The 20,269-nt window shown below is 34.6% G+C and overlaps 4 protein-coding genes across 5 annotated transcripts; 3 read left to right on the forward strand and 1 right to left on the reverse strand.

The window, feature by feature from the left end:
• Positions 1–1,142: 1,142 nt before the first annotated feature.
• On the forward strand, positions 1,143–6,722 carry LOC133294529 (lipoamide acyltransferase component of branched-chain alpha-keto acid dehydrogenase complex, mitochondrial). The gene is made up of 8 exons (XM_061493214.1): positions 1,143–1,450; positions 1,723–1,869; positions 2,124–2,249; positions 3,506–3,960; positions 4,165–4,412; positions 4,952–5,040; positions 5,562–5,789; positions 6,488–6,722. Exons 1-8 carry the CDS (start codon positions 1,295–1,297, stop codon positions 6,599–6,601), a joined length of 1,563 nt encoding a protein of 520 aa, XP_061349198.1. The 5' UTR covers positions 1,143–1,294; the 3' UTR covers positions 6,602–6,722.
• Positions 6,723–7,719: 997 nt separating this feature from the next.
• LOC133294450 (probable acylpyruvase FAHD1, mitochondrial) lies at positions 7,720–11,902 on the forward strand. Its single transcript, XM_061493108.1, has 7 exons — positions 7,720–7,932; positions 8,054–8,219; positions 8,477–8,529; positions 9,250–9,312; positions 9,731–9,781; positions 9,904–10,021; positions 11,525–11,902. Exons 1-7 carry the CDS (start codon positions 7,822–7,824, stop codon positions 11,641–11,643), a joined length of 681 nt encoding a protein of 226 aa, XP_061349092.1. The 5' UTR covers positions 7,720–7,821; the 3' UTR covers positions 11,644–11,902.
• A 37-nt stretch (positions 11,903–11,939) lies between these two features.
• LOC133294449 (uncharacterized) lies at positions 11,940–14,073 on the reverse strand. 2 transcript variants are annotated; one of them, XM_061493107.1, is made up of 3 exons: positions 13,423–14,073; positions 13,198–13,241; positions 11,940–12,467 (listed from the first exon to the last, which is right to left on the reverse strand). In XM_061493107.1, exons 1-3 carry the CDS (start codon positions 13,891–13,893, stop codon positions 12,218–12,220), a joined length of 765 nt encoding a protein of 254 aa, XP_061349091.1. In that variant the 5' UTR covers positions 13,894–14,073; the 3' UTR covers positions 11,940–12,217. The 2 variants fall into 2 exon arrangements, with proteins under 2 accessions (XP_061349091.1, XP_061349090.1); XM_061493106.1 differs by having other exon boundaries at positions 11,942–12,467; positions 13,000–13,241; positions 13,423–14,070.
• A 4,229-nt stretch (positions 14,074–18,302) lies between these two features.
• On the forward strand, positions 18,303–19,064 carry LOC133294478 (RING-H2 finger protein ATL2-like). The gene has a single exon (XM_061493158.1). It carries the CDS (start codon positions 18,303–18,305, stop codon positions 19,062–19,064), a length of 762 nt encoding a protein of 253 aa, XP_061349142.1.
• The last annotated feature ends 1,205 nt before the right edge of the window (positions 19,065–20,269 follow it).

The raw sequence follows: 20,269 nt of genomic DNA on the forward strand, positions 1-20,269 counted from the left end.
ACTCTCGAGCTGCTCTTCCACTGCTGGAGAGCAAAGTGATAACTGGGCTTGAATCACTTTCTAGGATGCAGCGTCTCCAACCTCTAGTCCAAGCAAATTCGAGACCTTTGAAGACGCCCCATAATTCTGCAACAAAAGCTGAATAATGGCCAATATAGTAAGCAAACTCTTCTTTTCAATCACCATTTTCATCTCTTATAATTTCTCCACAAGCATCCCTGCCATCACTCCTGGCTGCACCATCCGTGTTTAATTTTACTCAACTTGTGTCCGGAGGTAACCATCTAATAGGAACATAAATGTAATTCTTGGTCAGCTTTGTCCCCTTAGAAGTTATCCAGGCTTGAGTATACTCACGGACCAGACTCTCAACAGACTGCACCTTGTATGCTTTCCCGTTATTTTCCACACCATACACCTGATTGTTTCTCCACTGCCATGCTAACCAAATAGTAACAACAAAAACCAACGACCAGGGACATCAAAACACAAAATAGATACATTTTGAATATTCAAGGAAAGCCAAGAATCTAAATCAGTATCAAAGAAATCATTTATCAAATTTGGCCTCAAAAGATCAGACCAAACTTTTCGGACAGTCACGTGCCATATGAATAATGAATTCTTCATGAAAATTACAAATAGGACAGCTAGGAGGACACAATCTAAAGTTAGCTAGGAAACTCCTAGTTGATAGACGATGATAAGGTTGCAGACCTAAATTTCTGATAATATTAAATCTATCGTAAATTCATAATTACTTTTTAATTTACTAACTCATTTAACTTTTTTAATATAAATGTTTTTTTTTGTATAATATAATATAAATTTGAGGAGAGATATTTTACCTACCAAAATTTTTCAGTACCAACTTACTACCTATCTAATCACCATTTTCTCTTTCTTCAAAAACTTTTTAACATTCTCTCTCTTTGATTCAATGATGATGTGATGAGTAGTAAGTTAATAGTGAGAATTTTTAGTAGTTAAAATATCCTCACGCTATAAATTTTTAACCCAATGATATAACTATAGATAAATGGGACAATGTGATTATATTTTAATAAGCCCTTATCCATTCATACCAACGACAACGAGTACATTATATTATTACTCAGAGTCACCAACTTGTCAGCATGCAGTGCACTTCCACTCCAAATCTCAATCCCAATCCAAATCCCATTTGGGTTACTTGTTTCAATTCCAAACGCCACTGTCTTCTTCAAATAATTTCATCTTCACACTCACAAAGAAAAAAGAAAAGGAAAATCAATAATCATTCCTTTGTTGTAAGATGCTGATCAGCCGAATATGGCAGAGGACAGCTTGGACCTCCGTCCGGCGATTGTTCTGTCCCTCAGCTTCCTTTGAGAGGTTCTTTTCTGGTTGTTCCTTCATTACCTCTCCTTCCCCCTCTTTCACCTTCGCTAAAGCAAATCCTCATATAAATGTGAGTCCCCTTTTATTAATAACCTAAACTTGTCTTAAATTTAGTTCTGTGCTTTCCTAAGTTGCTTGTGATCAGAATTACATCGATATGTTTATGTTGTTACTTTTTAGTGTCATCACTCAATTATCATACTAATCTTATTCTTTAACTATTGGTGGCTGCTTATTAATTGAAATTAATTGTTTTTTTTTTTTTACAAGTTCATTAGCCCTTGTGTGTGGATTTGTGATAAGTTTGATTGTTTTAACATCTATTGAATTTCCGTTTTGTAGTTCGATTTTCCGTATGTGAAGAGATATTGCTTTTTTTCTACTCAACCTGTCCTAGACCTTCCTGCGTGCAAGATAGTTGACGTGCCGTTGGCACAAACTGGTGAAGGTATTGCAGAATGTGAACTTCTCAAATGGCATGTCCAAGAGGTGAGTGAATGATTTCCTTACTGGTGTTTGAACCTAGCTGTTCCTATCATTCTAATTTTGCAAACAAAAATAATTTTGCAACAACATACTTTGTAGGCGTATTAGGAAAGTTCATTTCAATTGAAAATTGCATGGCAAGTTGTAATTTTTTGTGCAAGAGTTGGTTTTGAGTAGCCTTAGTTACTTTATTCCATTTGACATAGACATCTTTTTTAAATGATTTTTCTGAATAAATTATTGTGTCATATTTGCAGGGGGATTATATCGAAGATTTTCAACCACTTTGTGAAGTTCAAAGTGATAAAGCTACTATAGAAATTACAAGTCGCTACAAAGGAAAAATTTCTAACATTCTCTACGTTCCTGGTGATGTTGTAAAGGTGAGATATGAAATATCATACTGTTGGATATAGTTCACTAAGATGATGCTTATGAATTTGTAAATTGTTAAGAGTAAATTGGTGTGAGAAGGGGAGGAGGCAAGGAGCTACATTGATTTTTGGGATAGTTGTTCACACCCCCGGAAAAGTTGAGAAAATTTCCCTATACACTAGTTATATATGTGATGAAAAAATTCATTATATATTAGGTATATATGCAGTCTGCATCCCCAAACAAGTTGTAATGAATATAAACAACGCAGTTCAGGGACCTGGCAGGAAGAAGTTGAATAAAATATTAGACTTAATTAATTCTTCGATTTTAACATTTTTGGGGGAATAGGATGAAAGCAAGCCACTGAAGTAGGTGAAAGCAGAAAGAGTGCCCTAAATTTTTCTAGAGGGTTTAATATGGTATGGTGCAGTGGAGAAACCATATGTGAATAGAATAATAGATAACAAATAAATGAGTGACTGAAAGAAAAATTGAACTTTTTACATTGTAGGAGGCATATGTGTATGGGCCATACGTTTGGCCTAGAGTCATGTGAAGTGCATTCATGGAAATTTTGAGATATCTTTCTTAGAAGATTGGTCAAAGATATATTATTTGATACACAATGTTGTATGCATTCTCTTCCCTTAGGATTAGATGGACCATTAGTGGGCTGACTCCAAATAATTAAAAACTCATTTACCATTTAATTCCCCTAGCTGGCTCTTCGCGATTACATAAGAGCATGACATATGAAGATGGTATGGTGTAGCACATTTATGTTTCAAATACAAATGGGGCCTGCCTGATGCATTTTTTTTATGGTAGCGGTCTTCTAAAGCGGCAATAACTGTTAGGATCCAACCAAGTGGGACTTGGAAGGTGTACACATGTAAGAATAAAAGGAGTTAGTTGATGGGGTAGTTAGATAGTTAATTAGTTAGGCCGATGTATACTGTCACGTAGACAGTTAAACAGGGAAACACTGTAATTGGGGGAATTCATTCACTCGATTCAAAATTAATAATGGAACCACAGCTTAGTTGTAAGGGGAAAACCCTGAGGGAGATCTCTCCCTGTTGTCAGCAGTTCTTGATAATAGACAGACACCACTTTTACCTCTCTATCCTACTGCGTTTGGGGCACTAACAATAACTGAGGAAGATATAGAAATTTTAATGATCTAAATGTTACTTAAATGATTTGGTCATTTGATATGAGGCTACAGATATATTTGAGCTTCTGTTGGGTAAAATTGCAGGTTGGAGAAACCCTTTTAAAGATAGTAGTTGATGAGTCTCCATTTCCTTCTGTGACATATGGTGATTCAGAAAATGCAAAGTCATTGGATTCTGATAAGATATTAGTTAATGAGTCTGCAATTAATGCAATAACTTTTGGCGATTCAGAAAATGTGAAGTCGCTAGATTCTGATCCTGAAAAAGGGAAAAGAACTGGAGTTCTATCAACACCAGCTGTAAGGAGTCTAGCAAAGCAGCATAACATAGATATAAATGAAGTCTGTGGAACTGGAAAAGATGGAAGGGTTTTAAAAGAAGATGTGCTCAACTTTGCTGTCGAGAAAGGAATTATTAAAAATCCATCTGCTGTTTTACCTGCTGAATTTGAAGAACAGCCTCAGGTAGCAGAAGGATACAACTGTGATGTGACAAGTAAATATGAGGGGCCTTCTGAGGACAGGATACTTCCCCTTAGGTAAAACTGGATTCATACATGAATTTGAACCCTTCTTTTTTTTCTTTTTTGAAAGGGATATGTTAAGTTGTAGAAAACTGGGATGAACTTGAATGTTGCGATAGTGTGAAGGTGTTTTGCTTTACTCTCAGTTCAAGAACTTGAATTATAAAGAATGTGGTCATGAGAAATTTAATGACATTTTGTTTTCTTTTCTTTTTGTAGGGGATTCCAAAGAGCAATGGTAAAATCAATGTCTCTGGCTGCCAAAGTCCCACATTTTCATTATGTAGACGAGATAAACTGTAATGCCCTAGTGGAGCTTAAAACATCTTTTCAGAAAAACAATCCTTATCCAGATGTTAAGCACACTTTCCTTCCAATAGTAATCAAATCACTATCAATGGCCCTCATAAAGTATCCCTTTATGAACAGTTGCTTCAAAGAGGATGCATTGGAGGTCATCCTCAAAGGTTTGTTACTTAGACATGATCGGAAGAATGATATAGAATCTTGCTACCCTTCTTTGAAGTTTGGTTGTGCTTGAATTTTTGTAGAGTGAATATAAGGATTTTTTTAGTTGAAAAATATGAATTCAAGAAAAAGAAACAACTTATTTAGAAATTTTAAAAATTACGGTGAGGTGAAAGAGGTTGCCCAAATTAGCCAATTGTCTCTTTGGTTTAATGGCACCTCCTATACGTTGAAAATAACCTTCAACTACTATGTATCCTAGTGATTTCTGGCACGTAATGTAAGTGTTTGAGAAGTTTTTCCTCACCTAGTGTATCTCATACAGTTTGAGGCAATGATCTTGATCATGAGATTCACAAGGAAAATGTTTTCATAGTTTCCTCGCATAATATATTTATTTTTATTTTGGGCTTAAATACTTGATGTTGAACCTTTTTCTGGTTAGTGTTGATTGATATCGGGTGTCTGTTAATTTAATGATTTATTTGAGGCAGTAGCTGTCAGACCAAATTTGACACAATATGTTTATTTGCTATAGGTTCACACAATATTGGAATTGCCATGGCAACACCATACGGTCTAGTTGTGCCGAACATAAAAAATGTTCAGTCTCTTTCCATATTGGAGGTTAGTTTATAATATTATTACTGTCTATATTATTGTCTCCGATGCGTGCATTGCTAGTTGTGCTTTATTCAGCCATTCTTGTTTTGGTTGAGGTGGATGCCCATTTTTGCTGTTTAGTTATAGGGCTATGAAGATAATGATGATTACTACTTTAACAACATATACTTTAATTCTTGATGTAAGTTTCTGGCTTCTCATTAGAGAGAAATGAAGAGGCTATTTTCTCAGACTCCTTACAAGGGGGGAAAAGGCATCCAGCCTCTTATTTTAGCATTCTTCTTAGTACAATTTTTGGCTGGGTTCTGCCGCCGCCGCATATCCTATGAACCTTTGATTTTATTAATGGTTTCAGATTTGGGGGATAAGGCCAGTTGTTATATGTGGTGAAAATCTTCTGTTTGCATAGCATTTTCCTGCGTGTATATAGTATAAAGCGTATATGAGGATGATATGTTTTATATCTGAATTGGACATGTTCTTGTGCCTTTTTTTTAATAATCTAATTTTCTATATTTACAAAGATAACCAAAGAGCTGGCAAGGTTGCAACAATTGGCTTCTGATAACAAGTTAACTTCTGAGGATATATGTGGTGGGACAACTACTTTAAGCAACATTGGAGCAATTGGTGGAAAGTTTGGTTCCCCTCTTCTCAATCTGCCTGAAGTCTCCATTATTGCCATCGGTCGAATTCAGAAAGTTCCGCAGTTTGCTGATGATGGAAATGTGTATCCTGTATCACTCATGACTGTAAGTCTTGCTTATTTGCATCGGTAAACTATACAAATATGTCAAAAAAGCACGTTTTTAAAGAAAAAATACAATAACCCCAACGATTCTAGTTCATAGCGTAGCTTATCCACCTTATAAAGGTATTATAAAAATATAATTAAAATTATTAACGTGATATTCACCAGACAATTTAAGCTTTTGGATAAAATTGACTCTATGTATAATATAGTCTTTGTTATTAACGGATCACGAGTTCAATTCTTACTGTTCCATCCTATCAATAAATGATTAAATATTTTGAAAATTTTTAGCATAACTTAAATTTTTAGATTGAATTGATTTTTTATAAAAAGGATTGCAGAGTTTGTCATTTTGTTATAGAGAAGGAAAATATTGTCATTATATTGTCATTTTGCTCGGGAAAGGGCTTCGTAGCTAAATACCTCACGCCAGCTTGTGTAGTATGACTGTCTTAATTGTCTTCATAGAATAGTTAGATAACTTAGATATTAAGGTTCAACTTGCATTAAACAAAGTTGTTCGTAGGTTGTTGACAAAGTAGGCAGATTTTTTTTAACCACGTTTGAACTATGGATACAATGTTTTTCCATTTATTATCGTAAATTTTTTAATCAAATGTTATTCTTTATTATGATTTTTGAGTGGGTTTAGAAGAGAAATAAACTGCACTATTTGATTCGTTTTTCTGCTTCCAGGTTAATATTGGTGCAGATCATAGAGTCTTGGACGGAGCAACCGTTGCAAGGTTTTGCAATGAGTGGAAACAATTAATTGAAAATCCGGAGCTCCTAATGTTGCATTTGAGATGAAATTTGATGACATGCAGGGACAATCACTGGAATTGTAATTTAGATGGTTAATCTTTATATGAACGAGACATTTAAAATTCATCAAAGTTAACACCTCAAAAATTTGTCATAGTTATTCCGATCAACAAATGCCGTAGTTATAATTCTCAAATTGATAGTTTCTTGGGTTGAGTAACTCCTACATTCTAGTTGAGCACAAACAATCTGTTGTTTCTCCTATGAAAGGTGGATCTAAAACTGAATAGTGCGCTAAAAGTCAACAGAAAAAATTGATGTCATTCCGAGCATAAAGATGGTTCGAATAAAATTAATTCCCATTCCCATGCTGTCTATGATGGGTAACACCCACCCCTCGACCTCATTAAAGTTCGAATAAAAGTTCCCAGCATTCCAAATAAAAATTCTTAAAAAATATGTAAATTCATTTCATATTTAAAAAAGAGGAGAACTTAAAACTTTTATAATTTTTTACAACTTATTTTTTTACTATTGATTTTTGTTAATTCAACGGTTATGATTTATTGAAAATTAATAATTAATAATAAATATGATCCGATAAATCATAAATGCTGGATTGATGAGAATCAACGATAAAAAAATAAATTGTAAAAAGTTGTAAAACTTTTAGATTATAAGAATAATGCTCCTTTTTAAAAATAGCATAAAATAGCATTATACTGGTGTAATATACTCAATATTGATTAGTGCTTCACTTGTATTGAATAGTTCATATAACTAAAAAAATTAGAGTTGTTAGATAGAAACGAGACGAATGCCTAGGATTGTGATTATAATTTATATTGGTGTAAAATAATCCAACTCTTAAAAAATAAAATAATAGATTAAATAAATATAGTTGAATGAATTACATATTTTAAATTTTAATAAATACGAGACACTAAAAATTCATGGGGTCATTGCAGCATATTTATGGGATAGTTGCACCTTAATCAGTTTGAGTCTCTGCAAATGCAGCTAACCTGATGGATAGTATAAAAAAATTGAAACATTAAGCAACTAGTCTCATTATAAAAAAAGTTGAAGCATGCGTTTATCCAAAAAAAAAAACATAAAAAAAAAATGTTGAAGCATTATTAATTTGCTCTAGAATAGATTTGATGATTTGGCAAAACGGCATGCCGTGTGTGTGATTACTGATTAGTCATTGACATCGCGGAGTTCAACTGAAAAGCTTGGAGAGCGCAGTGCAGTGCAGGGAAATGGCAGCAACGGTAGCCTGTCAAAAGCTTCTGGAATTGAGCACTAAGATCGTTGGCGTTGGCAGAAACTACGTTGCTCACGCTAAAGAACTAGGCAACGCCGTTCCCAAGGTATCTCTCTCTCACTCTTTATTTTCCAAATTCACAATTTTGGTATCTTACTTCCATAAAATCCCCAATCTTTCACGGATCGGTATATTCTGATGTGAGAATCATCGAGTTGTTTTTTCAGGAACCAGTCTTGTTTCTTAAACCGACGTCGTCTTACTTGGAAAATGGTGGAACCATCCAAATCCCGCACAACGAGGGTTCTCTGCATCATGAGGTCGAGCTGGCTGTTGTCATCGGCAAGAAAGCTCGTGATGTCCCGGAATGCTCTGCTATGGATTACGTTGCCGGTATTGATCTTACGGTTGTTTCGTTTCTCTTGTGAATTTTGCTTGGTGTTTATGTGTTTGTAGCTTGTGCCTTATGATGATTCATTAATCAAGTGGGATTTGTTATTTTACTTTAAGTTGTTCTCATTTCAGTTGATTGAATATATATTATTGTTATGCTGAGTTTGAGGTTACTCTTTCTCTCTATATATGTAAGAAAGCTATATGCTATTAATATTATGACAATGAACAAGTAAAGATGTATTTTGATATGTCAGGTTATGCACTGGCACTGGATATGACTGCCAGGGACCTTCAAGCTGCTGCTAAGGTAACTTTTAGGAATTTGTGCTCAATTACTTATTGAAGCACAAATAGTTAGTTTCTTCATCTATTGAGTTGTATGTCTCAATGATGAACTCAGAAGCATGTGGGCAAGGTTTTAGATAATATAAGCTGGGAAGAGGTTTTTCAACTTCTATAATATAAAATTGGCTTGACACAGATCCAATGCTAAGTTAGAGTAAAGAATTCACATGATTAGGGTCCCTTTTTTAAACGGAAAATAACATGATAGTGGGAATATTTCTTTTGCCAGAAAATAGCTTCAGGAAAATTAATTTCACTAGAAACAATTATTATACAGAATAGTGCATTTGTTCAGGGAAATGAATCCCCTTCTTAAAAGAAGCCGTTTTACCCTCATTTAATGTGTAATGGCAATTAACAAGGAAATTATTTTCCTTTGACTGTTACACAACATAGGAAAATGCTTTTGTGGAAAGTGCACCAACAATGAAAACTGTTTTTTGAAAATTATTTTCACCTAACACCAAAATATACAGAAAATATTTCCCAAAAAGAACCCTCCAAATTGGACTCACTCTTCTGGGATTTAAAGAAGGATGAAATGATTTGTGTGTTAATTCCCTTTTGCTATTGACATGTTTAAATTTTTTTCTGCTTGAATAACTTTATATGTGCAATGTAGACTTGATACATTCATAAATCTAATAATTGATGTGGTTCCATTTTTCCCTTTTACTGTTAGTCTGCAGGTCTTCCATGGACTTTAGCAAAAGGCCAGGACACTTTCACACCAATCAGTTCTATTGTAAGAAATTGTATGCATGAAGCTTATTGTATGCTGAAACTATTTTATAAATGCAATATTAGAGAAATGAGTTCACTTATCTTAGATAGTATTAAAGAGTCAAGAACTACAGATGATGATAATACAAACTTCAGCCATTGATAGCCTTTAATCTACTTACATTTACAGTACCCCGGCAAATGTGATCTGGGAGTAATGTATTACTTGCTTGTAAATTTGTAATGTTGGGCTATTGCAATAAAAGAACTTGTACTAGCTTCCTATGCGTATAGTACTTTAGGGCTTCTGTTCGATTATATAAATTCTTCATCTAGGTGAAATTTAACATTCATGGAGCCACCGTCACCCATACACATTATTTGCTCATCTACTTACAGGCCATATTCTTCAAGTGTACTATTTTTTTTTTTTTATGCAGTTGTCCAAGACTACAGTGCCCAGCCCTGATGATCTAGAATTATGGATAAAGGTTTGAGATATTTTATACTCCTCTCTTTATCATTTGGTTCTAATATTATTAATTGTGCGTTACTTTATTCATGCATTGGAAATTTAAACTGATTGCAGAGAAATGGATTTGCTTTTATGTAGGTAGATGAGGAAATTCGGCAGAAGGGATCAACCAAGGACATGATCTTTAAGATCCCGTTTCTAATTAGCCACATAAGTTCTGTCATGACATTGTTTGAAGGAGATGTCATACTAACTGGTATTGCATTTACTTCATCTGCATATTTATATTTGTGCCATATTTTACCTGATGAAAAAATGTCTTTAATAATCTTGGTATGTTATTTGCTGTTTAAACTATGCTTTGGGCCAACGAGGGTTGGCTGAAGTCTCAACTGATAGGATCAAGCACCCTTGATAAAAAAATGTCTGGGGTTCCATTCCTGTTGGTGGACATTTATTGGTAGGTCATATGCAACTTCCATTCTCCCTAAAACTATTTTCTTTAAAATAACATTCTTCTGAAGGAGTTAAGGGTTTGTTTCTTAGAAAAGAAAAATTCAATAACAATGAAAAGGTTGCTGCCTGTATCGGTGTTAAGCCCGGATCACTTTATTTGTTACAAGGTCATGCTTGTGGATAGGTTGTTAGAATCCCACGATTCATGTTTCAGCACGCCAACAATTCTTATCATGTGATGAATTGGAGATGGCTTTGAATAATGTAATACGTGCATGAATCAGTGTGATTTTGTATTACTGATATGAATCACATGATTCAAAAGATTTATTTTTTTCTTTTTTCTTTTTTCTTTTCTTTCATCAATTCTCATAAAAAATTGAAAAGTCAAATAAACTTAAATTGTTAAATGAAAAGGAATTGAAGGGTGGTATTGAATGCATCCTATTTGATTATTCCATTAGGAGTATTTGTTCTTCTGAAATATGAGTTTTACACAATCACTCACTCTTTGCATCCTATTTTGTTATTTCATTGCTCTTCTATATACACCTTATTTGGCCATGTCATTGCTCTTTTTTCCGTTGTTCTAAACATTGGCGTCGTACAATTACTTTATGTGACTCAGTTATGACTTTTATGATTGTGTTTTGTGAGACTCATGATTAAGTTGTTTTGTCTATTATTAGTCTAAAATTATTGCATTGAGCATTATACGCCATTTATATAATATATTTCATCCTATTTTTCATTGGATACGATTTATTATTTACAATATAAAAATTAGCTTCACGATTCACGATTGTGCTTTGATAACCTTGGATGCAGATAGAAGTAAATCAATTCAGCTTGTGAACCTGCTCGTAGCTTAGTTCATCATCAATTCAAAGAGCTGAAAATTTTGATTCGTTTATAAATGATTTGAGTTTGAGTTATTACATCTTTGATTCATTAGCTCATAGGTTATATATATATTAGACATAATCAACTTATATTGATGGAAGATTAAGAAGCCTTATCCCATTTTTTTGCCATTGATTCACCGATATCTAATGGTTCACATAATTAATAAATTAAAACTTGTTCACATAATTAATAAATTAAAACTTATTAGATACGGGTGAGATCAATTATCAAGATTGAGAATATAATTTATATTGGTGTAATGTGATCTTTTATATATATATATATAAAAACCAAATATAAACCAATATTAATAGTAATGCATTACGAGAGTAGACGCATTAAATAGGGAAATCTTTGAGACCCCTGCCCAGCTAACATAAATTATGATGATTTGTAGGCACTCCTCCAGGTGTTGGTCCTGTGAAAGAAGGTCAAACAATTACTGCGGGTATTACAGGCCTTGTGGACGTACAGTTTAATGTTGAAAAAAGAAAACGTCCCGGAAGTTCTTGTTGATATGCTCTTGTTATTACCCACTAGAGTACTTTAATTCTGCGGCAGGGGATCTCTTGCCAAGGAGAAACAAAGTGGGGCACACCATAAAAAACAATCTTATTTGTAGTTAAGTTCAAGGTGTATATGCCTCTTATCAGGTTGTTTTCTATTTATGGTCATTGAATAAGTACTCTGGATCTCGGTGGAAGTGCTGTTTTAGACTCGTTACACATGAAAATGGTGATAACTATTTATTGAGGAAAACAATGATTATGATGGAGCACAAGGATTTGTTTAAAATTTGGTTACGAGGCCACTTGAATTATGATGATGGCAAATATAACATTACGGTAAAAACGAAACAGTATGGAAGTAACAGTACTTATCTCTGTTATGGAAACAACACCTGCATACAAAAGGTTTGATCATCTGAAAACCTTTCTTATATGTTACCATGAAGGTTAAGATGCAAACGTCTTCAATTACTATGTTCACTACTGGGGAAAAGGGATATTAGATAAATCTGCCTTTATTATAGGTCTGCAAGATGTTTCATTTTTTTCACCCCTTAATCCAATAAGCTTTCTCGGCTCTCTCAAATGACATTTTGAAAGAAATCGTAGATGTGCTTGTTGATCTCATCAGCCCTTTCTTGATGGACGAAATGCCCTGCCCCTTCAATCACAACCACATCCTCCAGAAGCGGCACATCTTTCTTGAATCCTCCTTTGTGAATGTAATCCTTTGCACCGGGTGCATTATAGGTCAGGTCAAGATCGCCCACAATAAACTTAACTGGAACTTTGACTTGAGCACCTGTCCAGGGAGCAGTGAGCTCCCAATTTCTGCAAATGCAAGGGAAGCAATAAAGTAATTTAGTTTTGTTCAGAAGGGAAAAGGTGAGAGTATAAACCACAAAATCGTTGCTTGCACCAACCAACACATAACATTTGGAGTAAAGAATGATGAATTTCCTGATTTTGAATTTCATAATACAAATATCTTGGGTGTCAAATATATATATTTTTTCAAACACAAACAGCCTCTCTGCTCAAAGATTTCCCCCAAAAAAATTAACATTATAAGCCAGTAAAACTGGATTAATGATAAGGTCATATCCAAACCTGAAATGGGTGCTTCAGTAGGTTTTACGAATCTCCAAACAAATCAATGTAATTTACTAGTCCATAAATTAATAAAAGGAAACGCTCGTGGATTGTGTGATACGTGAATGTTCAAGCTATCCTTTCATACCCATACATTTTTATTTTTATTTTCATGGATACTGATACTTAATTCAGGTAAGCTGTGAAATATTCATTTGTTAAACAGTATAGCATATATTGGGTAATGGGTAGGAGCTGAAGATAAACATACAGATCCAAATTTCTATAGTAGTTCAATCCCCCTGTGAAGCCAGTCTTGTCATATTTGCTGGCATAGTAGTTGCATTCTTCTTCTGATAGCCATGAGGGCAAGACTATGGGAGAATCAGTTGGATGTCCAAACCCTTTACCCTTAGGTAGATAAAGTGGACCCGGGTTGCGGTATGTGAGGAATTCCTTCAGTACTCTTTCAGTCCCAATCTCTGCAAACTCAGCTTCTATATCTCCAGGCTCCTGTAACCAAACATTTTCTTCACCTCAATAACAGACACACACACAAGCACTAAAGAAACCATTAAAATATGTACACACACACACACACACAAGCACTAAAGAAACCATTAAAATATGTTGCTATATCATACATGTCCACATCAACAGCAATTACTTTTTAAATAGACAGTTAGAACCAAACCTGAAACCTGCAGATATAGTAGTCATTTCCATACACTGCTCTTAAGGTCTCAAGGGGCTTTCTTTTTGGGTTTCTTGGACTGAAAGCCACGCTCAAGTTAACCATAGCTTTGATTCTATCTGGTCGATAGAGGGAAAGATACCAAGCAGTTAGGGCTCCCCAGTCATGACCCACCACAAACACCTTCTCTTGGTCGTTGGCTATGGCGTCTAGCAGCCCGATGAGGTCACCGACGACATGGAGGCTCGTGTATGAGGTGGGTGTGGCCGGCACGGTGGTGTCACCGAAGCCACGGAGGTCCGGCGCCACACAGCGGTAACCAAGGGAAGCAAGAGCTGTGATCTGGTGGCGCCATGAGTACCATAGGTCGGGGAAGCCATGGATGAAGAGGATCAATGGGCCTTGACCCTTCTCAGCTATGTGCATGTTTATGCCATTGACGCTCATTATTCGGTGCTCTACCTCGTCCATGTCTCTCTGTAGTGTTAACTCTCTCTAATTGATGGAGTATTTGTGTGAGACTATGAGTTAGATCATATGGGAAAACGTTTGATGAGTGATAGAACTATTCCCTCGTTACTTTACCGAACAAAAAGATAAGAGGGAGAAAAATAAGAGGAGGGTGTTTCTTTGCTTTATTCTTTGCTTTGCTTCGTTTCCTTGACTTTATATAAAAATATCTGAATCTGATTATTGCTGTTACTACGTGAATCATGTTTCCATCTTGTTTTGTTGGCCATGTGAAGTGCCTCTCGAGTTCGGAGTTCAGTCACGATCAGAATTGAATTTGAGAAAGATCAAAAGTGGGCCTGTTTGAGTTGAGTACGTTTTTTTTGTTTTTATTTATTTTTTGTTAAGAACTTTTTTTTAAATAATTAATACAAACTGTTTTTCATAATAAAAAAGAAAAAAAAGAAAAAAAATCTGTTTGATATTATTGTTTTGAGAAGAGTTTGGAGCTCAGTCAATAGGTGAAAAAACCGCATTCTTGATTTTATACGAATGTGTTGCAAACGAGCCACAAGTAAACTAATATTCTCTGTTCTATGGTGTGAAGATGAGTTTCACATATGCAATCTCTGATAAGGTTGGAGGTTGGCCTCTACCTATCAAAATGAATGAAGTGTTCTTGACAATTTATATACGATCTGGTTTCTCTGAGTTAAACCATTAATAGGTAGTGCAGTGTGTGATGAATCCTATAAGTTAGGTGGTTGGTTATGTCATGCCATAATTGGTGATACGGAAACATTTTAAGAAATTGGATGTTAAGCATTTAATAATAAGTATGGGTTGGCTTATTATTTTATCTTACGTTAATAAAGCATTTAATAAAGCATGGCCTTTAGTGGGAACAGTGACCAAAATGTCGCTCTTTACCAAGTTTTTTACCTAAATGTCACGCGAACAGTGTTATTTTTCAATTTGCCACGGGGGCAAGTTCGCTACCCGGTGTAGCGAACTCGGTTTGCTGATGTGTCACGTCAATGTAGCGAACTTCAAACTTTTTTTTTTTTTTTAACTTGGTACTTGTTATCTACTAGAAATGTGACACGTCAGCAAACCGAGTTCGCTACACCGGATAGCGAACTTGACCTCGTGGCAGATTGAAAAATAATACTGTTTGCGTGACATTTAGGTAAAAAACTTGATGAATAATAATATTTTGGTCGATGTTCCCTTTCAGTGACAGTCCAAGGATTGATCCATAAGACAATAAAACATGAACTTTAGTGGTACTCATAACACTCTGTTTTGTTTTTGCAAGATTCTTCATTTTTATTTTTATTTTTTGTAATTACAAGATTCTTCATATGGTTAACATCGGATATGAATCATTACGTCAAAATTTTCAGCCATTTATTCTCATATCAACCGTTTCTAAAACAGAGATAGAAAATGGTATGGTTATGTTAAAATAAGAAGAGGATATTTCCTAATCAGACCACAAAATTACTGTACTTGACGCTTCATATTTTTTTAAAAATTAATTTATAAAAGCCATTTTATAATTTTATAACTGTAATTATTATTTTTGAGTATTTTTTTTTTTTTTTGGTAATCTTATTTTTGAGTACTTAAGCTTGTTGTTTGACTAGTAAGTTTTAAGTTTTTTCAGCATCAATGAATTTGAACTCATTATAATAAGCGACAAATTTAAGATCTATTTGATTCTGTTCTATTTTTTTTTTTCTCAAAATTATTTTATAGAATAGTTAATGAAATAAGTATTTTCTGTGTTTTTTTTTTCTACAAAAAAAAAGTCAAAACACAAAATAAAAATCACTCAGACATATTCTCTAAATTTGATTCTAAAAACTAAAAAATAATTGTAATTTTTAGAACTATTTTTATAAAATAAGTATTACCGAACTAATTTTTTTATGAGCGTTGTTTTTATCTTGTTGCAGCAAAAAGCAATATCTTTCCTGCTGATACATCGATTGTGGTGATTGTTTTATCTTGTTTTTTCATTTTTTTTATTAATAGGATCCACAAGTTTTTATTAGTGCAGGAATGGTTTTAATTTTTCCAGTAACATAACATTTATAATTCTTCTTTTATTCTGAAAATTAAAAACTGTTTTTAAGAACTGAAATCAAACAAGCCGTGGACCCGTAGTTGCTTTGTACGAATGCTTTTTCTGTTAAAACGTGACTTTTTTTTCTTTAATGAACTTCAATTCAGGAAGAGTGACCATTTTGTCACATTTGGCAAAAAAATTTACCAGACTGCCACGCCAACAGTAAATTTTGCCAAAATGCCACGCTGCACCCTTAGCCGTCGTTGAAGAAGTCTGAAAATAATTAAGAGTTAAGATAAGATAATGCGAATTAGTTATATTTTCAGACTTTTTCAACGACGGCTAAGGGTGCAGCGTGGCATTTTGACAAAATTTACTGTTGCCGTGTCAGTCTGGTAAATTTTTTTGCCAAGTGTGGCAAAATGGTCACTCTTCCCTTCAATTCACTTAATAAAGAAAAGAAACCGGGGTTAAATGGGTTAAGGCTCCAATAATGGGCCTAATTCCAAGGTGCGACCTCTGTTTTGACACTTTTGAGTCCAGAGTAGCCATACCATTCCGTTAAGAGATGGACTACTCTTTTAGATGTTAAGCTTTTAACAAAGTTAAAAGAAAAGGTTCTATTCTTATTAGCGGCTTGATTAATTATTAATGAGTTTTGGTCTTTGCTAGGCCGCGCTCCAAGTAAATATAAAACCCCCCAGTTGTCAACTGAATTTTGAAGAGTTATTTGGGTCAGAAGTTCTAATCAAATTTCAAACAAATTTTTAAAAAATCTTTAGGGATCAGAGCATGCTTATCTTCTCGAACGAGGATACCTCCAGATTATATCAAAGAAATAAATAAATTTATGTTTCACGGTTATTTACTTGTATAAAATAAGTTTTATTTTGTTTGTTTTTTATAAAGCCAAAAAGAAGATCAATTTTATAATTGCGTGTCAATTTTATTTAGTTGTCACAATTGCTTAAAAAGAGTAGTAAATGCTTTATAAGTTTTTAAGAAATTAAATACTTTTATTTTGTATTTAATTCTTATTTAGATTCCTATAAGTTTCAGAAAAATATCTAAATGCATTTAATGCTTAAAAATATTTGATACTTTAAAGTATTAACTCATAATTAATAATGATGGTTAATAATTGACTAAATATGGTAATTCATTATTAATAAATAATATATTAATACTTTATTTATTTGTCGTACCTAACTTGGATATATTATGAGTTTATGTAAAAATTTATTGATATTTTATAAGTTATTCAAAGGCTTTACTTATTAGTTTGAACTGTGGTCCGTGTTTTTTTTTTTTTTTTTTTAATACTTTTTTCATCGATTAGTCGATTATTTGACTAGTGGTATTCGAGCCGATTAAATTATAAAATACATTTCTTTCAATCAAGCTAGAAGAACCTCTCACCAATTGATACATGTTTACATTGAGATAATCTCTCATCTTGGTGTGTTTAAGCCAAAAGGATATTAAAAAATAAAATATAAAAAACTTGGGAAAGGAGCTTTGCGTTAAAATGTTTGAACAAAAGGAAACAGTTTCAAACACGACAATCTCACTGAAGAAGAAAAGGCGAATGGGTTGTGATTTGAGATATTTTTCAGTCCAAGAAGCTGGTCAGCGTGGAAGCCCAGTGAATGCATTTAGCTGTAAACGTATAAACTGGGATATCATTTGTGATAAGAAACCATATACTGACCAATGCGTTTCATACAAGTAAATATCTGCTGTGTTCAACATTTTTAATACTAATACACAGTGGGACGAAACAACAACACAATTTCCCAAATACTTCAACACGAAAATTACAGAAAACAAAAGTGTACCAAAATAAATAAATAGATAAAAGGGTAAATGATTTCTTGATTCAATGGAAATAAATTTTATCTCCCGTGAACTCAAAACAATGTCGTTTTGAACGAAAATTAATGTATTTTTGTAATTCTAATATATTGCAGGATTATATTAATATTTATCACTATATTTTTCAATTTTATAATTCAAAATAACGTCATTTTAAATTTACTAAAAACAACTTTATCTCCGTGACTAAAGAAATACTTCTCACTCAGTAAAACTACAAAACAAACACTATTGCATATTTCATAATTTGAGAGAAAGGGGCAATTTGGTCATTTACATAAAACCGCGTCAATAGCAAACTGAAGGACAGTTGTATCAAAAAAAGAAAAAAGAAAACAGTAACAGCAGCAAAAGCAAATAAATAAACATTAAAACCTAACTGAATCTTACTCAGAAACCTTAATACTAATAGTTCCCACTTCAAACAAACATTATTTCTTTCTCTCTCTCCCTCTCTCTACACTCAGAGCTAAAATCGAATATGGACAACGTTGGCAAGCCCAAGGAAACCCGAAACGATGCACTCAGTGGTAAGATCATGTTAATCGCCATTGTCATTCTCTTCATAGTTATCATCATAATGCTTTGCCTTCACGTCTATATCCGCTGGTACCTCGTACGTGCTCGCCGCCGTCAACTCCTCAACCGCCCCCGCCTCAGCCACAGCCACAGCCGCCGCCGTGGCCCGCAGTTCGTCTTCTTCGTGAACCCCGCCACCCTTATGCTGACCTCCCGCGGCCTCGATGCCTCCGTAATCTCCTCCCTCCCCGTCTTCGCCTTCTCCACCAAGACCCACACGGAGGCGGTGGAATGCGCGGTTTGCTTGTCGGAGTTCAAGGATGGGGAAACGGGTCGGGTCCTGCCCCGATGCAACCACAGCTTCCATATTGACTGCATCGACATGTGGTTCCAGTCTCACTCCACCTGTCCACTTTGCAGGGCACCCGTGAAGCCCCCGCCCGAGACCCGACCCGAAGTAACTGTCACTGTGTGTGAACCGGAATCGGGTTCGAGTTCTGGGTGTTGCCAGTACGAAGGGGAAGAGCCGAACCGGACTGGACCGGCAGTTTCTTCTTCGTCATCCTCTACTGGCTTCGGGGATGAGTCGCAGTCGTCGTCACGGTCGCCGATGAGTCGCATGCTGTCGTTTAAGAGAATTCTCAGCAGAGAGAGGAAAGCAAGAGTTTCTCCGTCTTCGAATTGTGTCGTTGGGTGCAGCTCCATGGCCGAGTTAGATGCATAGCGAGGAGACTCAGTGAGTTAGTGGTCATCCCTCGTTGGCCTTGCTACTTAATTAATATAAGACAGATATTCTTTTTTCTTCTATCACTTGTTTTTTCTTTCTTACAGGTTTCCTAAAGACTGTATTTATAACTGTTAGATATGTATATATCTATTTTCTGTACTTGGCGTTGAATAATAATAAATATGGACAATTTAACAAACTGTAAATTTGGCCTTTTAATTAATTGAGTGAATCAACGGGGGTAAACAATTGGCGCGTATTGGCTAAACTATATGCTATAACTTGCTTCTGGTAAGTGATATTAGGCAGCCAGAGAAGGAATGGTATTGCTAATAGTTCTGTGGCAAGACAGTGTGGTTTAAGAGAATGCCCTAAATTTGATGTCCAAGCTAATGTTTTGGTCTTTTGGACAGATACCATTAATAATAAATATGGACAATTTAACAAACTGCAAATGTTTTCATCTGACGGCTCTCAGATGAGGTGTTAAATTTCAAATTTGACACCGGTGTCAAAAGATCCTGCCTCTCTATATATATATAGAGGCAGGATCCTTTGACACCGGTATCAAATGTAAAGTTTAACACCTCATCTGAGAGCCGTTAGATCAAAAAAATCAATGGTGTCACACGCTTACAAATCAGAGTCGTTGATCTTTTTTGATCTAATAATGACTCTCAGATAATATGTCAAAATTCAAATTTGACACCGGTGTCAAAGGATCCTACCTCTATATATATATATATATGGAAAAAATATTTCTACATCCACTTTAGATAAGGTTATTTACAGCTACCCAAAAACTATGTCGTTTTGATTAATGAAGGGTGTTTATGTAATTTTAGGTGAATTAATGAAGGGTGTTTTGGTAAAATGCATATGATAAAAAATAAAAAATAAAAAATACGAAAACACCCTTCATTAATTTACCTAAAATTACAGAAACACCTTTTATTAATCAAAACGACACAGTTTTTGGGTAGCTGTAGATAACCTTATCTAAAGTGGCTGTAGAAATGTTTACCCTTATAGAAATGTTGGATAAAAAAAGATCAATGGTGTCAACTGCTTACAAATTAGAGTCGTTGATCTTTTTTGATCTAACGACTTTTAGATGAGGTATCAAACTTTAAATTTGACACCGATATCAAAGGATTCAGTTGATCTTTTTTGATCTAACGACTCTTCGATGAGGTGTCAAA

Source organism: Gastrolobium bilobum, unplaced genomic scaffold, assembly GCF_033153095.1.
Source record: "Gastrolobium bilobum isolate Gb01-03AN ecotype WA unplaced genomic scaffold, APGP_CSIRO_Gbil_v1 utg5188, whole genome shotgun sequence".
Classification (NCBI taxonomy): Eukaryota; Viridiplantae; Streptophyta; class Magnoliopsida; order Fabales; family Fabaceae; genus Gastrolobium; species Gastrolobium bilobum.